Source organism: Cuculus canorus, chromosome 4 (genome assembly GCF_017976375.1).
Source record: "Cuculus canorus isolate bCucCan1 chromosome 4, bCucCan1.pri, whole genome shotgun sequence".
In the NCBI taxonomy this organism is placed as follows: Eukaryota; Metazoa; Chordata; class Aves; order Cuculiformes; family Cuculidae; genus Cuculus; species Cuculus canorus.
The window spans coordinates 50770258-50795177 of NC_071404.1; the positions used below are offsets into that span (position 1 = coordinate 50770258).

At 41.4% G+C, this 24920-nt stretch overlaps 1 protein-coding gene across 6 annotated transcripts in view; it reads left to right on the forward strand.

The window, feature by feature from the left end:
- LOC104060906 (melanopsin) overlaps window positions 1-10870 on the forward strand; it is a 45852-nt gene extending 34982 nt beyond the window's left edge. For 5 of the 6 annotated variants that reach the window (XM_054066087.1, XM_054066088.1, XM_054066086.1 and 2 more), the window contains exon 11: window positions 1097-10870. In XM_054066087.1, the coding sequence (XP_053922062.1) occupies window positions 1097-1486 (390 nt within the window). In that variant the 3' untranslated portion in view covers window positions 1487-10870. The remainder of the gene's footprint in view (window positions 1-1096) is intronic. The other variant, XR_008449781.1, reaches the window with a different exon arrangement.
- Window positions 10871-24920: the final 14050 nt, after the last annotated feature.

The following is a 24920-nucleotide window of genomic DNA, read 5'->3' on the forward strand; positions in this document are numbered from 1 at the left end:
TCTAACACTTTTACAAGATCTTTCAGAACTAAACCTCTATAAATCCATGGGAATTGCGTCTGAACGCTTGAGGAAGACTGAGGTTGAATTAGTGAGGTTTATGACTAGAATGGGAATATCTGCTGTAGAGGAAAAATTTTACAAAAGTATTATGGGAAGATCAAGCTATGGAGAGACTCACTTTACAACCATATTAATAGAAATAAATAGAGCTATAACTCTGAAAGAAGCTTTATAGCAACTTAAGTAAAGCTTAGTTGTACCCTGAATTTCATTAGGCTTCATAGGAATACATATAGTCATGAGGTAAAAGCTGCATTTTACTTTAAATGTTGATTTTCCACAGAAAGAAGAGACTTCTAACTTCTCTCTGTATCTGGCACAGTGATTTTATAACCTTAACTGGCATTTTCTGAAACTAACACTTTCAAAGCTTTTACTTTATTTAATCTGGTTTACCATACTGTGCACAAAGTGTTATGGAAAGGTCACAGAGGACTTGCCATCAGGTTGAGTTAGAAATTAAAGTTCTCTCAAAACAGGCAAATAGGAAATGGTTAACAAAGCAAAATCACAACCACCATTTTCCCCTTCTTTGTTGATGGAAGTACTGTCCTCCAACCTAGCAACGCAAAGCTGCCAACTGCCCTGATGCGGCACCTGGAACCATGATAGAGATTGTCCCAAGGACGATGAAACTTCAGGCAAATAAAAAATACAGTGTGCTGGAGTCTTATCTAAGATCTCTTGCATGAGAGAAGTATAATACTCTAGTACCTTGAGATACGTTAAAAAAGGAGAAATATTTTTTTAAACGTAAAATAGCTCAGATATAGGAATCGGCTTTTCTATGATTCATTTTTTCTTTTTTATCTCTGCTGATATTTGAGTATGTCTTTCACTTTATCTAACATACTGCTTTCCCAGCTGTAGATATTAACAAATCATGATTTTCCTTCTTTCTAGTCAACGATTCTACTGTTTAGAAAATATGACCAGTGACTTGAAAAGTGCCTAGTGGAAGTGAATATTTCAAATACTGCTTTCCATAGTTAAATGCTGAATGAAAAAACTAAATCTTATGTCTCTGCTTTAGGTTTCGCTCTCCTCCAGCTGTTTGGAGAAGGTACTTGGGTGGTCAGTCCTGCACAGTCCCTCTGCAACACTTGTGGCCAGCTCACTAAGAGCAGCTTCTCTGCCTGTTGGTTTGAATAACAGCAGTGTCAGCAGAGGAGGAGGCTCAGATGTTTCACAGACAGCGACTCAAGAATGTCAAGTCAATGGAGAACTGGGGTCTATTATTTGCGCTTCTGTCCCTCGCATCATCATCATTCCTACCTCAGAGACCAACGTATTTCAAGAGGAGCTTGAACAGGAAGAGAATGATTTATTGCACTTCCATGACAAAAAGGGAAATCTGCTGGATTTGGAAGGGCTTAGCTCATCCACAGAGTTCCTTGAAGTTGTTGAGAAATTTTTATCATAAGTTTGTCGAAAGAAAACTTTCCAGTAATTATTTTGTTGGCATCTGCTCCACTTAATTATACCAAATAGCCAAAGCCTCATAGGTTAGATCATCAGACTTTTTGAATGTTTGTACTGTTGTCACTAGGCAGCCTTCAGATTTATCTTAGCCCGGACCAGCTCAGGCATGGAAACAGGCTTTCTTTCAGATTGTGCTGCGGGAAATGAGCAATGGAAGATCTGGCAGCATGACTGAGTGGCACTGGTTGAGTTGACCACCTGCTTCGTGAGGCCCCAATTTGTAACCACAGATGAAGACACCAGCAGCAGAAAAAACAATGGAGCAAGACCAGGGGCAACTGCTGAATGTTTCTGCTACCTGCCCATGGAACAGCATTCCTGTTTTGGTAGCTCTCTTCTGGACAGTGTTGGGAAGTGCCATGAAACCACAGTTTCCACCAGCCGCAGTGGTAACACAGATGGCTAGATGATCTGAATGATCTTTTAATCAAATCAAGTCTGTGATTTGTCTGTAGTTAAATTTGTTTGTAGATAAAGATTTCAAGTAAAAAGGAGAAAATTACTTACTGGAATCTTAATGAATCTTGCTGCCTTGGGTTGGTATGTAGCAGGACCTATACCACTTTCTTCCAGAAAGCTTATTCAGTTTCCAGACATCAGTCCATTTCCCTCCATTTGGGAGACTCTCTTGAAGAAGAAAACCCTTCCACTTTGCTGTCTGAAAAATGTTTATGTTCCAGGGTGACATGCAACGCATAACATGCAAAATACTGGGTAATAAATAACCTTTTTTAAAGCTTCATTATTCTTCACACACACACCTTGTTTTTTACAGCTGCTCTTCACTGATTCTCCATGTAGGTAATCCTTGCTATATTTTGTTTGGTTCTTTCACAATACATGAAAGTCAAGCAAGCTAGAGGGGAGCTGCGTACCACGGAGTGTTTTAAGTCTGGACTCCTTTTCTGCGTAGGATTAGATCAAACTTGACTGTGGTGATTTGGTTCAGCAAGTGCAGATACCAGCTAACTGCAGGATGAGGTTGGACAAGGTGGAAGCAGCTGAGGTGTTGCTATCTGTCCTGGGTCACCTCAGCACAAGCTGGTGATTATTTCTTGCTTTTCATCTCATCCCTGTCCTCAGTCTATACCACAAAGTTCTGGCTGCACAGCTTGAATGGACAAGTATTTCTGTGGAAAGTTTGGTGCTAGGATGATTTTCTTGTGACTGTCACATTTACCTGCGTATTAATACATACTACGGCTTACTAAGATTTCAGATGTCTGTTTGTATATATTACTTGCTTTATGATGTGTCTGGTTTGCACTTATGTTTGCACTCTAGTTGCACTTGTTAGTGCTGTAGGTGGTAGCAGGACATGAAAAGATAACTGAAAATGTCAGTCAGGTATAAATCCACTGTTAGTAATTCTCCCTCAGGCCAGGGGCTATATCGGCTTGTCAGCAACCTTGGTGACAGTATGGTATGGTAAAATTTCCTGAGAAAAGATTTCTGGTAGAGCGTTACACAATACATTGAATTTTTTTATTCTGAATCATTTTTACTCTTTATTTGTGGTTATGTATCCTGTATATATTTTAATTTAAAAAGTTATATGTGTTCTTCACCAGGAAGCAAAGCTTCAGAAGACCCTTATTAGCTTCAGGACCTGCTGCTGCACTGAATGTGACATAGTGAATAGCGTGTGAAGAGATGGGCTGCTGCTGTTACCAACAGTGCATGGCCCTTGGAAAGTTGCACTCGAGCTGTTTCTCTCCATGCCAAGGAGCAGGTCTGATCCCCATGAAACAGTCAGACATTTGTGTTAGTGAGTGCACGTGAAAATGGTATTTCCTAGACATTTATAGGGAACTAATTGTGGGTAATTTTTCATAGAGACTGCAGAAGATGCCTCCCTAGAGTTTCTCCTTGCCATATTTCAGCTTCGTTCCCCCTGCAAGCAGGTGGCAAAGCTCCTCAAAGAAACAGATGGATGTATTTAATGTTAACAACTAATTTTTCCATGGAAGTGCTCTTGGAAAGAAATTATTCCTATATCCTGAGATGGAGGAAAAAAAAAAAATCCAGGCCAAAGCAGACTACAAGTGTGGAAATTGTGAGACTGAACACATTCAAGTTTGATAAATGTAAAACAAATTAAAACAACAGCTTATAGTGGAAATTGTTGAGCCACTAGGAATGCACCAAAATAGACAACTCCATCTTAGTAGAAAATGTAAAATGCTGTATCCAACCAACTAATGCACTCAGATTGTTTTGTCTGTCCCCATCTATGGGCAACCCAACATAAAGAAACTTGGAGCCACCAGCAGCTTTGTCACGGTTGGGTCACTGTCACCTGACTTGACCGTCGGGGCACCAACACGTGACGGAAAGGGGGATGAAAAGTTTCTGTTACAAGAACAAACTTAATTTACCTTGTTAAACGCAGCAAAAAAAGACTGAAGGGGGATAGGGGAATATGGGATATGACTGCTATCTTTACATATGTCTGCGGAGGGAAACAAGCTGTTCAAGCAAAGTGTCAGTTTTGGCACAGGAATATGTTAGCATAAATGGTCTGTGAATTACTGTATTCTGAAAATTACATGATGGATTTTTTTGTTTTGTTTTGGGTTTTTTTTTTTTTCAGCCCAGGGCATGTGTGTTCTGGATAGACAAAAGGAACAACTGTATGTTTTATGCTAAGTTCAAGTCTTACATGAGCTGTGCTGTCCAGCCAGCTGTAGCTACAGTGACAGCCATCAGTGGCCACTCTCAGACACCCGTTGCGTCAGTAGAATAATAATTTTTTTAAAAGTGCAAGTACCCACAGAAACAAATCTTGGTATTAAAAATGTCTTGAGATGACTACTTTTCTGGTTTTAAGTAGGCTGGGGTTGTTTTGAGTGTCAGTGCATGGGTGACTGTCATGAGAGTGCAGGACTCGTAGGCAGGAGTCCACTGAAGAAATGCAGCAAATTTCCTGATGATGTGCACCCATTGAGCAAGTGACTGCTTCCAGTTTGCTGGGTGAAAAATTGCTGAGCCACCACTAAGATCTCTTTCATGCTTTTTATAAATTTTAGTGGAAAAATTGCCCGTCCTTTAAGCTATTTTCAATAACTTGAGCTTTATACGCCTGGAAGAGCTGAGCCTGCATTTTGCTGTATTTTCCTCTTCACTGTCACACTGCCTATAAGCCACACACTTTTCTGAGGCTGGGAATTGAGCTGGTTTGGCCTTCCCCTCCTTGGCTCCAACTATGTTTACAACTGCAGTGTAGCTTAAGACCTTATTTTGCAGCATCAGAGAGTCCAGCAGCAAGTGCCAAACCCAAAAGGCTGCTGGAGCCCTCCACTCCATGCATAATCCTCCCACCCTTTAGTCTACCAGATGTGCCAATCTGTGAGGCCAAGGGAATTGGGCACGTGAAAAGAAGACTTCTGTGGTTTTCTGTGACTTAACTATCTTGACTGTTTTGGGAGTGATGGGTTGTTTTTTTCTTTCTTCCTTTTTTTCTTTCTTCTTTTTATCTTGTAGATGCCTTGGCGTGCATCCTTGCTGGCATAGAATGCTTCCTCAAAAAGCTTTTGGTTTTGTGCTGGTCTGGATTTATTTTCCCTGCATGGTGATTTTTCCTGGAACACCTTCTGAGCACTGCTGAAGGTGCCTGACAGATGGTCCTTCACTGTTGGGTTGTCCCGCCACACTCTGGTGCTGCAGATGCACTGAGACATTTGCTTTAGGGCCCAGCAAGCAATAGCAACTAAGATTTCCAGAGAAGAAACTCTCATGGCATGTTTCCATTTCAACTGAGGTGCTGTTTCCAAGCTTGTGGAAGAGAAGGGCTGAAAATGAAAAGTTTAGAGGGTGGTTTTAACTATCTCACAAAGTCTCTTGATTTGAATTTCTCTTCTTCACATACCTCTGACTCAGGAATAGCTGTTGTGCACTGCCAGAACATCGTCAGTGTTAAAACACTGAAAACTCTGATGCCACAGGCTGAAGAGAAATCAGCGGTTTCAGTAACCCAAGGGGAAAAAGGGAGAAAATCAGTCTGTAGGTGGGAATCAATGGACATGTTAAGGTAAAGGGCAGGTAGTAAAGAAGTCTCCTCCATGTGTTCCTAAAGTCCAGGCCTGGACTCCAACAGACGCAGTGAGGGTCAAGATGGGTAATTACGAACACTCAAATAAGCCAGACCCTAAAATACTCATGAAACCAGGTAAAAAGCTTAGAACTACCACAGGGAATTTTCATGAGTCTTGACCTTCTTCTTAGGTTTGCTCTCCAGGCTGAATAGAGAGAAACATGATTTTTTTTCACAGAAAAGTAAGAAGAAAAATCATAAGAGACTTAGACCAGGGGTCCAATTGACTTAATAACCTGTATCCAACAGCGGCCAGCAACAAGTGTCTAGGAAGAGAAGCAAAACAGATACCGATACTTTCTTGCTATACTCTCCCAGCCTTCAGGAGTTCTATGGCAGAAATTGTATTTAATAAGCCTTCACAGACCTCTTCTGCTTCCATGGATTTATGGAATCATTTCTGGGACTCATGTGAAAGCCTAATTACCAAAAATATCATGTGGGCTCTGCGGTTTGTGATATACATGAAATAGACCTTCCCTTTGCTTGTTTTGAGGCAATGCCTGGTAATTGCATTTAGTGCTCTCCAGTTCTTGTAGGGTGTGAGAGAGCGAATGATAGCTGCTCAGTTCACACTTTCCCTGGAGCCCCACTGAGGCTGCATCATCTCCACCGACAGTCTCCGCTCTCCACTCCGTCCACCTGAACCCAGAAGCTCCATCCCATTGGCACAATGGTGCAGTAAAGCCACTGGATACCACAGGTGAACCACAAAGATGGTTTGGTTGCTCGAGGAGGTCCTGAGTCATCTGTCCCTGCCCTTGCCCCAGGATGCCCTGGTCTGGGCCCCTGCCACCTTGACCCTGGCCTCCACTTGCTCTTCTGACAGCATCACTGGAAGTTGGGATAAAGCCTGAAAAACTTGGAGCAGAAATGTGATGTGCTTGCTATTCAGGAGTATCTGCTTAAGCAGTCAGCAAGCACTGTCGGGAACAACTTATCAACAGGCTGTCTCCCAGCTCTTCTGGCAGGGAGGAAAATATAATTATCCTCGTTTAACATCAGCAGAGGCTGGGATGTAGTGTAAGCGTGTACCCAGATGGTAGCAGCGTTGTGGCAGTGTCCTCTTCTCCCAAGCCCAGACATCAGAACCTTCACCCTCTCTGACTGCAGCATGTGGTCAAAATCACTGAAATACTCAGGTCTCAGCTGTAGGTATTACATGGAGAATGTTAAACAAACCTCTATATCCAAACAATGCAACATCCACGATGTTGGATCTCAGCTGGGATCTAAATGTTGCCACTTAATATTTCTACCTGTATAATACAGTCAGTTTCAGTGATGGTTCAAATGCAGAGCTGAAGTTGTCACCAAAATGTATTCCTGGGACCCGCTCTAGAACACATGACTAAATAGCATCCTATTACCTAAACTCCTTAATCTAGAATACTTCCTGGCAGTAACTAGAAATTAATACGAAAATGGTATTTCTAAGGGTGTGGTTTTGAAGCCTTCTTTTCCAAAGAATACAGCTTTTTTTAATAACCAGTTTGAAAAAAGTGTTTCCCACTCTTTTTTTTTTTTTTTCAGCCTATGGGATGTTTTCTTTTTTTCATAGTAACTGAACTTTCTAGTCTCGATGTTATAAGACATTGGCAATGATAGCGAAAGTCTCAGCATCTTGTGAATGTGCTGCGTGGGATATCCTGATAGAAAACCAGTATTATGCTGCTATCTTCAACAGGAAACAGATGAGGGTAGCATAAGGATGAGGACATGCAGCACATCTGCCCAAAAGTCCTTGTACTGCCCTGATGAAACAAGTGGAACACTGTCATCATCCGTATCTGTCCTGCCTCTGCCAACGCAGCATGCCCTGCCGCAGCCACCACTGCAGGCGGGCGTTGTCTCCCTTAGGCTCAGGGATGGGTGGATGAGGAAAAGCCTTCCTCCATTTTCAGTGCAGCAAACCTCAAAAAATCAAAAGGTAAGTGGCTATAACCCTGCCTATTTTATGCAGCCCAGAGTGGCTGGGAGCATGGGGTGCCTTGGCAGGAGATATTTGTCTACCCAGAGCCAAGGGCATGGAAAAGTGACACTTTCCAGGGGCAGCCTCTGGTACATTCAGGTCAGTTGATAACTTATGAATGTATTTTCTCTGTGTGTCTGTCTGCTGCAGCTTAGGAGAGACCAGTATTGCTTCAACATGTGTGACCCTTGCTTCCCTTTGCAGATGTGGCTCGCAGGGCTCAACCAAACATAAGTGAGTGAGTCAAGTCTTTCCTCCCACAGGCTGGACAGAGAGAAAGGCAGAGGGAGGCTGCTCTATTTTTAGCTGTGTGAGACATGCAGACCTTATGGTGATGGGAGGCAGGTAATTACATAATAAGTCATACTAAGATTTGCTATTTAAGTCTATCTGGTCCCTTCCTTATCTCAAGTGCTGTACTAGCAGTTCTTACTCTGAATACCCGTAATCAAAACATAAAGCATTTTCCTGGAATTCATTACATGAAGTAATAGCCTATTTAATGAGCAGCTCTTCTCCGTAGGCTGTACTTACTGGCTAGTGCTGCTGCTGTGGTGTCTTTATTGGTATCACCAGATCTGTTGTAGTCCCACAATCAAAACCCTGGGGTGAACAAAAGAGGGTCATTAACTGCTGGGGAAAAGGGCTTGCTTTTGAGCAGCCTGTTTCAGCTATTGCCTCCATCTTGCTGCTGCCACCCCTATAAAGGAAAAGTGTCTTAAACAGAAAATACGTCTAAAAAAACTGTCAATATCTTCATCTTCTGCAGCAGATACACCCTGGGCACTTTCATGCTGCAGTGACCCAAAATGCACACACCTATGCATCACCTGCCTGTCTGGGCAGGCAGGCAGGCAGGACCTTGAGCTTAGTCTTTTCCTTTCCACAATGAGAGTATTTCAGGTATTTTAAAAAATTCTCATGGTTGATTTGGAGAATTTGCATCATACTTGAACATCTGGCTATGTCCTCTCTCTACACAAAGTTTGTCTTGGGTGTCTCAACACCACCTTCATGGGGTTTTTTGCCAGTAAAATCACCTTTTCTCAGTTCCACTACCAGGAAGAAGAGGGGAGCAGTGAAAGCAAGGAGACTGTTTTATAGATAAAGGATAATGGAAGCTGTAAGGCCCTTTAGTGGCATTACCTAGGGAAAAGCCATATATGTTACTGCAATTTGAAGCAGTGATATCTTTTAAATATATAACCTTTTATTCTCATGTTGCTCTAAAGCACTTAGAGGAAACAAGCACATTAAAAAGGAGGCAACAGCCTGCAGCTCCCGGGAACGTCCTACACCATATGTCACAGAGGTGCTCTTAGATTTCAGGTGACGCAGAGACTATATCCAGCTCCTGGGCACCAGGGTGAATGGAAATACTTCTCACCGCATTAATAAGGAAGGGCTAGGTGCCAGCCTTGTAAATGCAAGCTGTTGGTTGGTAGTTTGGGGAGAAACCAGAAACGCTCACTGCAAGGGTTTCTGGCTTTCTACACATGAACTGCAATAGATTTTAAAAAATGTGGATGAAAGGTCTCTCTATTTTTATACAGCAGAGTGAAAGCATTAGGTATCTGCAGCAATATTTAGTCTGAAGGAAAGTGAAATTGAATCTGAGTGACATAATGAGAAAGTGTCTGGCGAAGCCCGGTCCAGAGGAAAAGCAGCAGGGTTCATTGCCTTATAAAATCTAATTTTTAAGATGAATAAGTAACGGAATTGAAAGCTATGGCATAGCTGAAAGCTATTGTATAGCAGACACACACTGTTTTGCAAGGAAAGACAGAGGTGTTGGCATTTTAAGACATGAAATATATGGACCAAGAAGCAAGAAAGAAAATTTTACTGGTGTGAACTGACACTGGGAAGAGTCACATAGAAAAGGGCAGTGAGCAGGAATACGGTAGGGAGGAAGCAAGGGCAGAATAAAGTGAGGCAGGATGAAAACTGCCTAAACTGGCAGAGCAGGGTAACTTGGAATATAATTCATGGTCATTTAATTTCTTAGGCCTTTCTTTCAGACGCTCTTCTGCTACAGCTCAGGCACCATGACAGGTGTCTTGGGTTAACATCAGGCAAAATCAGCCCCTTACAAATTGAAGCTGGGAGGGGCACTTTTGCAGAGAAATGGTTGAAGAAAGAGGGTTCAGTCAGGTAATGCTTCCTTTATTTCTCTGAATCCCTAGAAGAAATAAACAATGGAATGCTTTGGTGTGAACATAAAAAGATGCAACAAGTAAGAAATCTTTTAAATATGCTGTAAAGGATTCAAAAGAACAGGCAAATTTGAGGGGGCAGATAATGTGATTGTAGACAGAATCCCTTCAGCAGGCAGCAGTTCAAGTGCCTGCAAGTGTGGCCTTTAAATGTTGCATATAGATATGTATATTCAATTGATACAATGAGGGAGAATTTGTTGGAGGGATTGATTTCTCCTTGATTCTGTTAGGCAGAGGAGCACCCTGTAGGCCTTTTAATTATGGACTGTTGTCACAGCCCCACTGCCTTTGGTATCCCCTCTGTGATGGCCCAATATAGGCAGCAAGGGAAGCCTCTGTGGTTTCCTCACTGATGCAGTCTCCAGTTTGTGCTGTGCCTCTCATCTTCCTTCTCACAATGTTGATTTCTCTCCTTGAGGTCCAGCAAAAGTGATGCTAAGAGTTTACAGGGCTATTTTCAAGAGAAAGTCTTCATTACTCTTCTGTAGTTTTCTGATGTGCAAGAGGCATCTATGGCGTTTCTCAACTGCTTTTATTAGTGGAGAAGATACTGGAGAAGTGCAATGCTTTTCTTTTTCAAGCTCAGATACTCATAAGCCACAACTAAAAGGCCTGGGAAAAGTCTCTAGTACTGTTTTCCAGTCTATCCTCTGGCCCTTGGTACTTTACATCAGGATTCAAAAATGCTCGGTATTTGCTTTCAGCTGAAAATAGGATACCTTCAGTTACTGCAACTGCAGGTGACAGGTGAGTTGAGTTTCTTCTGCAAAGTAACTCTTGATAATTTTTGCTGCAGACAGCAAGAAGTACAAAACTGGCTTCTAACAAACTTGTTGCTACAAAGCAGCTTAGGAGAAAAATTATCGTGAAAATTATTCAATCCTATAAACAAGGAAAATGTACTTTTTTTCTACTGAGGCTTTGAAAGCTTGCCTTTGAAATACTAGCAGTAATATAGGAAGAAACCAATAGGTCAGTAACTGTGAGATGTACAGCAAATTAAGCTTGTAATCAAGGCATTCCTTAGTTGTCATGCTCTGCACCTCTAATTGAGGCGCTTTGCAGAGGCTGTCTTGCCACTTATGGGGCCGTTACCATATTATTGATGACCTTAATATGCAGATGCAATCCACCCAATGGGAAGCATGTGGGCAGTGATGAGGAGGAGATAAAGGTCAGATGAAGGAGATATAGACAAAATTTATAAAAAGATATAGCGGCTGAATATCCTTTCTATTTGTCTGCTATAGAAGCAGATTCTTCAGTGCAGTAAAAATGTCCCGGTCTGACCAGTATTCATGGCCACCCATTGTGCCGCTAGAAGATAATGGATGAAACAGCAGCAGGAATTGCTATTAAGGCTGTAGGTGTAGAAAACTTAACTATTAATAATATTCATTTTTCCACTAACTGCTTTCAGAGTCTTTTCTGAGAGCCACTACAGCTTACCCTTAGCTGTGTTCAAAGATACAAGGTAGTTTATCAAGAGAAGAGCTACGTGCTAATTGAAGAGCAATCAGTCTTCTAAAACCAGATAGTTCTGAAGTGGTGCTTGTCACTCTGTTCCTAGTTTCACGTGCTCTGACCTGCCTGAGAACTGATAGTGGCCACGTACTCTAAAAGGAAAGTCACCACAAGCAAGAAAAAGTTGACATCCAATTGCTGTTTCTGTGCTGAGCTCTTTCAGGGTGAATCTTATATATAGAAAATCTATTATTCAAGCATATTGCCCAAAGAGAAGCAACATTTCCTTGGGGGTTACCAAAGGCCCCATCTTTTCAAATTTTGACTGGTAAAAATGGACACATTGCCCCAAGAGTGTCTCAGGATCCCATCTGTTGTATAAAGCTGAGAGATGGAGGAATTGGAGGTCAAAGTTTGAATTCAGCTTCCTGTAAGAAAGCAGAGCCAAGATTCTTTAACCATGTTAAAGCTTTGCTTTATATGGATTGTTTCTCTCCCAGTTCTCATGAAATACTAATAAAGGAAGTATTTACAACTGAAAAGCCTTCTTCCTTGGTTTTCATGCTCTCTTTCTGAAGGTAACAGAGTCAATTGCACTCATAGCTTGACAGTTCTCCCTTTTCTTATTTTTCCTTTTGCTGTTTCCCAGTGCTTTCCTAAACACAGCAAAATTCTGAAAAGCTGCAGCATAACAAGGTGTAAACTAATGGAAAAGGATCTCTGGGCCACATAGCACAGTGAAGTGGGGGAAAGGGGAAGCAGGAGGAAAGAATACAACAGAAAATCCAGCCTTTCCCACCTCAATGAGGAAAAAAAAAAAAGCAAGTTGAAAAATCTCCTCAGAATAGAGTTTTCTGCATTCTACCTTATATATTTTTTTTTTTTTTGGTGAAAGTAGAATAAAAGAAAAAATAAAAACCTAAATTCTATGGTGAGTTCTGGTCCATGAAATGTCAGTCCTCTTAGAACAAATGGAGAAGCAGTCTTAAAACGCTGATGGCTCACATGATTTCAGCAGCTGAACTAAGCTGCCTGGTTACACTTTTTGCAGTTTATTATATACAGTATTAAAGAGTCAATGGCTACTTGCCTAATGGAAAAGAAAATAGAGAACACGTGGGCCAGATTAATACGGAAGAAATTGGATGGGGATTGTTTTTCTGCTGCTGGCTTGATTCTACCTAATTTGAGGGAGTTGTTAATGACATATGTTGCCAAGCAACACATATAGCTAGCAGAGCATAAAGTAGAAGAACAATGTGCATTTCAAATATACAGGACAGTTTGGGGCAGGGAGGAGAGCTTAAAAAGTACTAGAAGCTAAATTTTGCCTATCTCTACAATAAGAAAGAAATGAGCAGGTACAGAAATCCCTTCTCCTTCCTCTTCAGAGGAGCCTCTCCTCTTCAGAGAAGGGCTCCAGGGCACTTGGGTGCAAAGGAGGAGTTGTACATTGCAGGGAAGGGAGCTCGGGAGGGAAGCATTTCTTTCTTTCATTTAAGCAGAAAAAGTAGAAAAGCTGCACAGAACATTTCAGATTTGGTTTGCTCAGCTATGAGAAAAGACAGAGCTTGACTCATGGGTTGTTAACTGTCACTGATGAGTAAACAAGAAAGAACCCAATCTGGCTGAGTGATTTGTAATTTATTTATTTTTTTTACAGTTCACTTGATCTGGAAATCAGTGAGACTCAATAAACACAAAGCCATGAGGTTATCATTCACAGACTCACTTTTCATAATAGAGCCATACTTTAAATGAGCAGAACTGTCGACCCCTTGACACAACCAAGCTGTAAATACTCATTCATTGCTTCACTCGGGGCACAGAGGAGGGGCGAGAAAGGAATGACCAAAAGCTTTCCCAGAAATATGCTGCCCTGAGGATTCATTTGTTAAACAGAGGCTGTGCCAATGCGTTGCTCTGCCAGCCGTGTACCTCTATTGAAATGTCTCTGCTGATTTATTCTGAGCATCTGCATTCCCACATTTGAATTCTGTATCTTTCTCCATTTCCCTTCGAGATCTATAGACCAAGGCTAAATTTTACGTGATGCTGTGTGCAGAGGTGCTAGGCAAAGACAAATTTTTTCTCTCTCCTTTTTAGCTATCCTCAGTGCTCTTCTTTTCTACTTTAAAAACTCATTGTTTTGGGGTTTTTTTTTGGTTTTTTTTTGGGTTTTTTTTTTCTGGATGGGCGGTTGTGTGTTGTTTTTTTGTTGAAAAGAGTTTGTAAAGCTTCATACACAGTCTGCAACTCTCCAGGAATTAGTCTGGGTAGCAGCCTTATGCAATGCATGTGACTGGTCCTTTTTGTTTGGGCTGGTGTCTGAGGATTAAGAGATTTGGGAAAACTCATTTGCTCTTTCATTCTTTTGTGATCCTCTTGTTTGCTGGTTTTCTGCCTGCCCAAAGCAGGGAGATGGAAACAAAGACGTGTGACTACATCATGCTCCTCAAAGCCAACAAAATCTTCCACTTGTCTTTTGGCAGGAACACGCAGGACTCCTATATGATGAGCTTGCACCACATCTGTTTTATTCCTAGCTGTGTTTTTGGACTTTGTATTATGATATTGATGTTGCATGTTTCACATCATTTTAAAAGTCTGACTCCAAATTTTTTCTACTATGCTACTGTACAGCTGTTAAACAGGCCCTGTCAAAAAACACAGTTGTATACCTGCTGTTAAAAGTGGGCACTGTTAAATTTGTTACAGCTGCTTCTTCAAAATAATAAAAAGAGAAGTTAGTATTTTAGGCTTGTTATATACCCACAGTCAGAAGTCCACTTTTCCTACTGAAGATGAGTAGGAACCACTTCTTGCACCTCCATTGGTTATTATCAGATGCTGCTATGGATTTACAGCAGTCAACTTGGAAGTTGCATGTTACTGTCTATATGGCTGTGATTCACTTTTTATACAAGTAAACCTCCTTGCACAAACATCTCCTAGGAGAACTAGTTACCAGGTTGCCTGTAATCAGTAGGGGTTTGTGCTTTGTCTGCACTCGTTAATTCATTAAGGTTCGGTCTCCTTCCCCACTGACACGATGGCAGCAAAGTGGATTTGGTAGCTATCCTTCATGGATGTAGTTACGGAAAAGTGAGTTCTTGGGCACTAATTGCAGCTTCATCCGCTGGCACTATCTGCCCCAGGGCCACCCGTGGGAGGAGAGGGCTCTTGGGTACCCGTTGAAGAAATTCCCACTGTGATTTTTGGAAAACACTAGGTGTCATCAGTGAGGTTTCTTTTTCCAGCAGTAACCTCTGCATCTGGAAACCCACAGCAAAGCTGTTGGTGGGGTAGTTGCCCAGGATCTTGATGCATTTTTATAGGAAAGCCAGGAAGAGTCCCTGAAATCCCCAGCCCAGACAAGTCTAGCCAAGAGCTCAGGTTATCCAGTAAAAACTATGTTAGGATTAGGCTTTATTTTTAAGTGCATAGAAGGCTATTTTTTAAAGCCTACTTTAATGAAGAATGAAAACAGTATTAAAATACCAATTGAAATAGAATTTTTCCTTTATTTGTTTTTTCGTTATCAGTTAGATCTTATTGAGGATTTTTTACATTTTCTCTGTTTTGTTCTTTCTCCTTTCTGCATGAATCTCTCCCTGTTGTAGTACTGCATGCCTAAAATAAAATGGGAATTGCATTGTTGTTCAGAGAGGTTGTTTTCTGTTATTGAGATGTGAACAGCAGCAGCACCTCCACATTTCAGCCTCCTGGTCTGAGAGGAACTCTCTTTCCCCAGAGAAGACAGGGAACTCACAAACAAACAGATTTTAAAAAACTCAAACATAAAAGTTCCAAGGAGGACAGAGACAAACACAAGGAGCTGAAGTTTCCCCAACAACTTTCAAAGAGGTTAAAAAGCCTTAGGCAGGAAAAAGCCCCTTTGCCTCTGCTCTGACTCCGGTGTCCCCAGCTGAGTCTTACAAACCCCAGAGAAGAAAAGGACCACTTTTTAACCACAAGGAGATGGTCATTCTTTTTCATTCTAAATAATGATCCTTTCTCTTTTTCTCTCCCTTCTGGTCATCTCTGGTGCTAATATTACAAAGACGTAGATGGTAGCCAGAAAGAGACAAATTTCAAAAAAAAGAAAAATCATTTTATCTATTTTCCACTTCTTTTCCAAGATATGTTTGTGTGTTATTAATACTAAACAGAAGAGCTTTTTCAGTACGCTCTAGGTAGCTTGGATACTTTTTATTTTCTTTTTTTTTTGGAGATCCCCTCTCTGAGCTGCTAGGAAGAGGGAGTTTGATCTGTTTGTGTTTAGCAATTAAACTCACCACAGACACTCCAAATGCTCAAATAAGTTCCTGCAGGTGTCAGCTGTAGTGGCACTAGAGACTTCCAAATCCTGGCACCCACACAATTGAGCCATCATAATTTAGGTTCAAAGGCCTCTATAGCCTCACATTTCATAAGAAAACACACACTCTGGACTAGCAGAAAACCCTTTTGCCTCTCCTACCAGCTTCAGCAGTATCTCAGATCCCCTCTATAAAAAGAGTGTGCCTCAAGTGGTAGCACGTATAAAACTAAGATCTATATTTAAGATAAAATCTAATCTAGCAACTATGAAACTAAATAAGACTCTCTCCGTAGAGTCTGAAATTTAACTGTATGGTCTAGTCCAGTTCCCTTTAGCTGACTGGTGCAAATCCTAGATTAGATTATTAAGATTAGATTATTAGATTATTAAGAATAAACTTCACTCACGAAAAAAAAGACGAGAAGCCATTCAGGAAATTGCAGCACACAAGAAATTAACTGTAAACAGGGGAGATGGCAGCATCTGTAGGGGAAAGTGCTGCTGAAAATAGAAATTGGCAAAATAAAGCTTAGAGAGCTGCAAATGATAAAACAGCTTTCTATTATGGTTAGCAGAGAAGCAGGTTTTGAGTTGAGTCTGTTAGGAAAAGGACCGCCACGTAGGACAGTGCTAGCTAACGCAATCCTTTATCAAGGTCTGCAGTTAGCATTTAGTTTCTGTAGCTAGTTTTAACTAAAACAGCTTCTAAACAGCAGGTTTCCCGCCCCATCTGATGAAGAAACAGATTTTTCTCCATAGTCTGCTTCACTTCCCCAGCTGAATGACTCTAGTTGGTAATTGTCAGACACGCTACGCTGATGAGCATTGGTTGTGCTTCACAAAGCCAAAGGGAAAGTGGGCAAAGTGGTTCTCAATTTGACTGCAACTAAACATGAGTAAATCTGGGGAGAAGATCAGTACTTCTGGAAGAGGAGGGACTGGAAAAAAATATGCTTCGTTGTTGTATTTTGTTGTCTGTTACAGAGCTGGCCATTTTTTTCAGGTCTTTGCCCATATCTCTGCCTTCAATTCAGCTCTCAAAATAGTCCCTAATTAACAATGTGCCTTACAAATCATTCTCAAAATAAGATGTACAAAAACTTTTGTGGGCCTATAGGATGCATTAGCTCAGCCTTTTCTTAGCCACTTTGAATTTAGCTGGATAAACCTTTTTTTATTTCTATTGCTCTGAATTCTTTATCTACAGTGTTGCCTCGGAGAGCAACAAACAGTGGAGTGAACCCAGTAAATAAATGCAAAGCCCATGATTTCTTCTCCTTCACCCTCATTCAGCAAACAGGTAAGAGGGTTTGTTTCTCTGGTTCTCACCTGCTTGCCCATCTTCAGCCTGTTTCCCTTTTCCCCCTCATTGTTTCCACCTTTGTGAAACTGCTTCTTCTAGCATTTAAAAACAGAAAAGAAAAAAAGCTAAAACCCTACGGCATGATCCTCCTCCTTTCTCACCATTTTTATAGTAAGCAATACCTACTTCTGAAGCAGGAAATGTTTGTGTTCAGTCCTTTGCAATTGTTCCTCTACTCCTGCTGAGATACACTGGGCTTGTTCATTTAGGTGTAGCTTTACTCATCTGCAGAGGGAAGAAAGCAGTTATCTCCCCTTAAAGGTACTCAAGATCTGTTTCTGAGGAACACTTATGGGAAAAGTGATGATTTTGTTCAAGCTGCTTTTTCACCAGACTGGGGCTAGTGGTGGGACCTTGGGAAGAGACTATTGTCTTTTGGAAGAGGGCTCATAACAATAGCAGCAGAATAACTTCACTCAGTCCCCTTCATAACTTAAAATAAATAGGTTTTTTTCCTTGCTTTTACTGCAAGCCTTGGGGAATTTATGGACATATACATACATGACCTAAACATACCTTTGTGTGGAACTGAGAGATGAAGGTGAGCAAAGAGAGTAAGCACCAAGAGTCTACAGCTATCTTTCCATTAAATGCCTTTTGTCACTTGGATAAGCTGTTATTAGAATAAAGGTGCAGAAATTTCTTCTGCACTCACCACATAGAGGCCCTAATAAATCTTGCTTGGTTCCTTGCTGGTCAATGCCTTTTCTCAGTAGAGCAGTTCCATTATTGCCCTGGTAGTTACTGACTATATTTCTGGCAGTCTGCAGTGGGAGTAAAACGCAGCCTTTCTGCTGTGGGATTATTTGGCATTGACTATGCAGATGTGTCCATATGAATGTCCAAGCAGCAAACGGAGAATCACACCTCCTGCCTATGCACTGAGCTTAGACCAAGAAGCAAAACTACCCCCAGTTTGTATATAAATAGAATTGTATATAAAATCCTAACACTCTTAGCTTACACAAATCGTATATGCCGATCATTCTAAAAATTCTTTCCAAGCAATCAAATCCTCCATAAATCTAAGAGATAATCAAATACAATGTCTTGTGGTCACTTTACACCTTTGGTGACCTCATCAAAGCATGCCGATGCTTTGCAAAAGTCCATGACTCTGTTTGCAAACTTTAGCTGTTCCAGAAAGTTGTGCACTTGATGCAATGTTACTTTTATTAAAACTCTGTCTTGTTTTAGTTTCTCCTTTCAACTTAGCTAGGGTCAAACCAGGTTTCTAGCCATTGGAATAAAGTTGAACATGTAGAACCATCACCATTAGAATGATACACCCTGTATCCTGTCCTTAGCCAGAGAAATAGATACTTCTGAAAGATACAGGGAAGAGGGAAAAAGCCGTAAACTTTAATTTATTCCTGGTATTTTATATGTTTTGAGAATTAAAGATCATATTAAATATTACAAATTTTTAAGACAAAATGAAAATGTAAAATTATTTAAGGCCATTCCCCCCTGAGAATAGAAAGTCCTCCAACACTGATTAATGTGTGTATTATTATTCCTGATAACGGACACAATTCATTCTGGTTTTATCGATGCCTGCAGTCTGAATGATGTCAAAGCACCTCACAAGGCATTTATCAGACTCTCTGTCTTGGCCTTAATAATCTCAATGCACTGATGAGTAATTGCAGCTTTCTGCTGGGAAGTTGCAAGGCTGTGTGAAATAGGCATTTCTGGTTTTGCTTCTAAAGAGCAAACCCGATTCACAACTGGCAGTAGACACCAAGCCTTTGTCAGTCCCAACATATGAAAGAGGATGTTTAAGAGGGTGTAGGGCCAAAGGGACCAAGTACAGTTCACAAACCACATCCAGCCATGAAGAGGCTGGTTAGTAATCACCAAAGGCACAGGCTGAAACAAACAGCCAAAACTGTTTTCCAGGTTTGGTAGTTTTGCTTTCTGATTAAGAATGAGGAGGTAGCAGTAAGTTTGATTGGCCAGGCTGCTCTAATTTGGAGAAAACTGAAGATCTTTCAGAAACTACACTTAAGTCAAGAATTTTGTCTGGGAGTTAGAAAAAGATCTACCCGTATTCAAGAAGGTGAAGAACTCGCAATGCATTTTCTTTAAACTTGATTTCTCCTACAGCAAGCCAACGTGTATTACACAGCCTTGCTCACCACTTCCCTATTCTCCTTATAGCACACAGTCTTTTGTAAACAGACCAAATGACATCCAGAAAAATTGGTGAGGTTGCCTTGTCCCAGCTGCTCTGAAGTTTGCTCCAGGATCTCAGTCTTCTGATGACTGCAAGGCTGCCAATGTCCAGCCTTAATTTATTCCACTCTCTCTCTGGGTTTAGAATACCCTCTATAGTTATTTATCATCAAAAAGAAGAAAGCAGGTTTTTTGCATTAGGACAGCCAATGGGATATGTAATACTTTCCATGTCAAAATCTACCCGGAGTACCTCCTGCAGAGTGCCTTCCTGCAGCCCCCATACATCCCTTCTCAATGCTGTTACAAAGACTCATGCGTTTCTTTGAAGTTTCCCACTTGGGAGTTTCTCACCAACTTTCCATTTCTTTTGTAGATATGCTCATTTCCTACAGTTTGTTTGATAGCTTCCTAGGCAACCCTGGATCTGATGCTTTCCTGAAGCATGGGGAGATAAAATCTATTCCATTTCCATAGTCTACCGAAAGGACTCTTCTACCCAGGAAAGCAATGGAGCGAGTCCTACAGCACCTGTTTTTAGCCAATATGCTTTGGTTTGTCCTATCTTTCATTCACATCTTTTTCTACCTCCATCATACGAAAAGCTTCTTTACAGTGTTGCTTGTTTCCTGCCTTACAATAACTATAAGTGGCTGTTAAGCTCACCTTTTCCCCCACCCATTTGCTCTTATAAATCAAACATTACTAACACCATCTCAAGCAACAGGTTACACTTCCTCCCTGCCAGAGATGCCCACAATGTAGGTAGCCACAGTTTGGAATGCCCATTTTGCCTAGGGCTCCCTTGGCCCCAGTAGCTCTGGTGATGAGAGTTGTGCCCGGAGATGTGAGGACCTGCCCCAGCCCCTGGATGCACCTATGCAGGAATTAAGGCGGTCCTGGAACAGCTGATTTACTAGGAAATCACTTATCAGGTTAGGCAGAACAGGCACGTTGTGCAGATGAACTACCCAAATCATTGCAGAGAGATCAGCAAGGCAGGATGTGTGAAGTTATGCAAAAGTCTGGCTAGACAGACCCAAAAAATAAAAGACACAAGCCCACACCCTCTGTCTGGTGATTTTGATGACTGAACAACAGTGGAAACACATTTCTCTGCCAAAAAGAGCTTCTCTTCTCCTTACAAGGAGCTGTGTACATTCATCCCTGTCTTTGTGGTCCTTTTATGTGCTTGCATCTCTAGTAACAGGAACGAAAGGCTTGTCAAAATTAGTCACTGGAATGAAATGTGAGTTTCCTGCCATCGCTCATCCTCTACCTCTTCCTTTCTTGAAGAATAGATAAGGAGGTGGTTCACTCCAGAAGGGTTTATTTGCTTTATGAGGCATTTCAAGTGGAGCGCCCGAGGCTGTAAGGTTAATGCTGCGCTGTGGGATGGGGCGTATTGTTCTCAGCAGTTAAGTTCTGGTTTGTGCAAGAAGGAAAAAAAGTAATTTCTCGTGCTGTTTTCTCTCTTGTAAACAGAGCTGGTTAGAAGCAATTTTTTTTTTCTTTTGCAGAAGTTTTGGTGAGATGTGGAAAAAGTGCTCTGTTCTCTCTGTTTGCAATAGGCTCTTCTCATCTTTTGTTTTTTTCTGTCTTTTAAGAGCAGCTATTTTGAAATAAGTCTGATTAGCCTGCTCCTAGTACATATTTTGGCTTATGGCATTTTAAAGTGGTTTATGGTATATATGTACTGCATACATGATGAGTTATTTTCTTAAATCTATCATCAATTTTGTTTTTCATCTGCCCTTCCTGTCAGCTAAACAGTGATAACTGAATCTAGATGTAAATTTTATGGGTGGAGAGGGAAGGAAAAGAGGAGGTGGAGGGGGAAGGAGCAGCAAATTGTTTTGCAAAAAGCCTCTGGGCTGGAGCCATGCTTTTGTTTGAACACATAGATATATACCCAGTGACCGCTAGTGTTAAAAATAACATAATGGTAACAATCTATGGGAAGGCCTAAGTTGTAGATCATGTAACTATTAATGTAAAGCTCCTAGGGCTCCTAAGTGCCCTTCGCAACACGTTTAGTTCACCTTGTCTCAGTCCACACTTTTTGTGGGATAGGGGAAACCAGCCCATAGAGGCTAACCTGGTAATTCTTGTTCATGCCTCTGTCTCCCTAGAAAATTGTCATTAATCCACTGGCCAGTTCATGGAGAAACAGGAACTCGGGTTAGGTGACCACTGCTGCTGTGCTAGAGGCAGCCTGGGAGCGGGCCAGGGTGGGAACAGGAAAGCAACCGGCCTTGGGGAGCACAAGGCTCACATTTAGGGTCTGGGTCGTTCCCCGTGGAGGGAAGCTTTTTGAGATTTTTCCCTGCTAGGCCAGGAGTGGTGGAAAGCCTGCCCACAAAAGAGAAGTGAAACTATTTTTATAGCCACTTGTGCTTGCACTTCCCTGGATTATTCAGATACTGCGATGACAAATGCAGTAACGCTCGCAAGTTACTTGGCTACTACAGTGTTGCAAGCTATATGAGGTAATACACAAATATTTCATTCATTTCCAGGGACCAGCTACACTGGCTCTTTTCCAGCAGTGCTGTAAATTTTTAAAACTGATAAATAAGTTTCTCAGGGGTCCTTATTACCAAGACTTCTGACTTCTCAGCAACTGGAACAGCCTTGTAAACTATTCAGACCATGCAAGATGCTTAAAATAAGCTTATAATTAGTATCCCCTAGGGTTTTGTGCTGGGCTTCTTCTTCCCAAGGACTCTTTTCTCTCATATTTAGCACAGGAGAATTGTATGCTGCTCTCTTGGGGCTTATCTGTCAACAGGAAAAGGGCACTTTTGAATGAAATTAAATGCTACCGCTCCCTTCCTCATAGGCAAAAAGCACTGCAATGAGACTAAGTTATGTTTCAGGTTGGTTTGACAAATCCCAACCTTTGGGATGACATGGATCTAGTTCCGAAGAGGCTTAGCATAAATATGTGTAAAACTGAGTTTCAAACACAGTTCTGTATGTGAATTAAACTCTAAAAAACAGTGTCAATTTGACTTTTGTCATACAAAATCCAAATCAATGTGTGTCTCATGTCTCTCTCAGCTGCTCTGCTTAGCTGTCCTCTTCCCTCTGTGTTGTTCGGGCAACCGGTTCCCAAATGAAGCAGTTTTCTGTTTGCTGACATACAGAGCACAGACCAGGACATAATCATTACACATGAGATACAGGATTAATTTTTTTAAGGGTTGTCTTTAAAGCAATTCTGGTTTTTCAGGCTGAAACAATATTTAGACATATAATTATAAAAATAATATGTATATAACATAATGCCATACTGATAATATTTTTTTTACCAAAAAGGACAAAAAAAGAATATTGCCCATGCATGCTTCTGGCTGATAAAAGCTGTGCCCTTCCCCTTCAGTTTCAGGCAAATAAAAATAAAATGGGAGCTGAAGAACCACTTTGTTCCCCAGCCCTGCCCCCGGGTGTATAAATAGCAGGCAGGCGTCCCTGTGCCCGGGTGGCTGCTGGAGTGCCTTTCATTCCACAGATCTTTGGCCACCCTCTTATCAAAACAGAAAGGCTGACTTCACTCCCACTCTCCCCTGATTGATTTCATGTTGGAAACAGGTAACATGACAGCTTCCATTGTCCTTGAATTAGCCACCTACTTCCAGAGGTCAGACAAACAGGCTGAAGATCCTGAAACTCACTTCAGCTAATTGCTGCTGAAATTCCTTCTCTGCAAAATAAGCAGGGGCTGGAGCAGTACCGGGTGACAAATGTTCTCCAGAGGGATAGACAGAAACCATCCCAGGCTGGTTAACAAGGGGTATCGAGCTACAGTGCTAGGGAAGAGGCGAAATGCGAGACAAAGCCCAATGTAAATTTTAAACTTAGGAGCTGGAGCCACGGAAAGTTTCTACTTGATTTGAACAGGTTTTGAAGTCTCAGGCTGACAGTGGAGCTGAGCAACAGACTGAGGACCAGGCTGTCTGATTCAGTCCTGGTGCTCAGGTGGCTCAGTTTTACACTGGGTACTGGCATGGCCCATTATTTGCTGAAAGTTTCCTACGAGCATCAAAATTTCCTAGCAGCTTTCTGCTTTTGTATTTTTAGAAATGAGTTTAGAGGCGATGGGCAGTGGCTGAAACTTTTCACTCTTCCCTCTTCTATTTTCACTTTTTTTTTCTTTCCATCATCTTTCTAGCTGTTGCTGTAATTAGTCTCTAATATATGGTTCTGTCATGTAGCAGAGACACTGCAGCTACAGCTGTACAACCTGGGAAACGCATTCAATGTGTACGATGAGCCAAAAATGACTGATGCCACCCCTCTGTCACTGTCACATTTTCTTCAAAATGAAAGTTTAGAGAATGAGTGGATTGTATTGCTGTGGTTTAGAGAATTGTCCTCGTACAAAGAGAAGAAAGGTGCAGGCTTGTGGCCAGCTAACACATTGCTGGCACTTCATGCTCCTCCAAAGTGCTGTCGGCTCCTGTTTATCCCTAGATGATTAATCCGATTACATATCCCACCTGCAGTTGCACAGATGCTGTGGACTGCACAAGGTGGCACATAAAGCCAATTGCAGTAGGTCTTGCTTCACTTGCAGTTGTTATATATTGTCCATCCTCTACAGGAATAGGCTTATAGTTTTTTCCATAGGTCGGTATAGTAAATAGGCCCTTGGTGAACGACTCAGATAACCACAGTTTTGATCTGTCCATGTTAGGACACCACCTTGCTGACAGGAAGCATGGATGAGAGATACTTGCCTGTCAACAACAGCTTTTTCTTTCTTTCCCTTTTTCCTTAATCTGCATAAAGTGTGTTTTACGCATGCTATAACAGCCCGACGCAAAGTCTAAAACAGTGTTTTCCCCATCTTTCTTTTGTTCCCTGTCCTATTTTGAAACAAATGGGGCACTGAGGACTGTGACCTAGCAAAAGATGCCCCTGCTCGTTGCAGGGAGGTTGGACTAGATGACCTTTAAAAGTCCCTTCTAACCCAAACCATTTTATGATTCCATGACACTGCTAAGTTCTCTGCTTCTACTGCCTTGCCAACATCAGCATGATAATATTTTGTGCCTAAGACATTGTGAAATTTTTGTGTATTTTAATACTGTCTCTCTCCATTTCCTTCTTCACTCTGCCCTCTGAGTGGCCTTTGAGTCCTGCTGGCTTCAGTCTGAACATCACTATAGACAGTGCTTGAAGCACTTCTGTGCTTTCCTCCCAGTACAGCTTCTTCGGCTTGGCAAGGGCAGCTCATGTCAGACTAACCTCACAGATTTCTTCATCGCTGTGATTATAAACAAAAGGAATATGACAAATCCCATTTGTCTGGGATCTAGGACAGCATCTGATGTCCTTTTCCAATCCTTCTTCTGCTGAAGGCCATTGTTTTTCTGCAAGGTGAGCAGGAAGACTGCAGCAGGTAACACTGCACAAAGAGTAACAGGTACTTAATGCAGTTCACATATGTTCATATATATAATTATATAAATATATTGTTATAAAACTAATAGGTCTGGGAATCATTCCTGCTTAATGTTTCCATCAGCAAAGTAGGCACAAAGACTACAAGTTTGCTGATGACATTTGTGGATGACAAAAAGGTAGGAGGCACTACCAGGAGGGAGGAAGAGCTGAAAAATGTTATATTAAGGAAAAATGCAATGAAGTTAAATTCAGAAGCATAAATGACAAAAGCATTCATATGGAGATTACTTATCTCTAAGCTGAAAATGGAAGAGAAGTAGAAAAAAATGAATCAACTGGGAAACTCTATG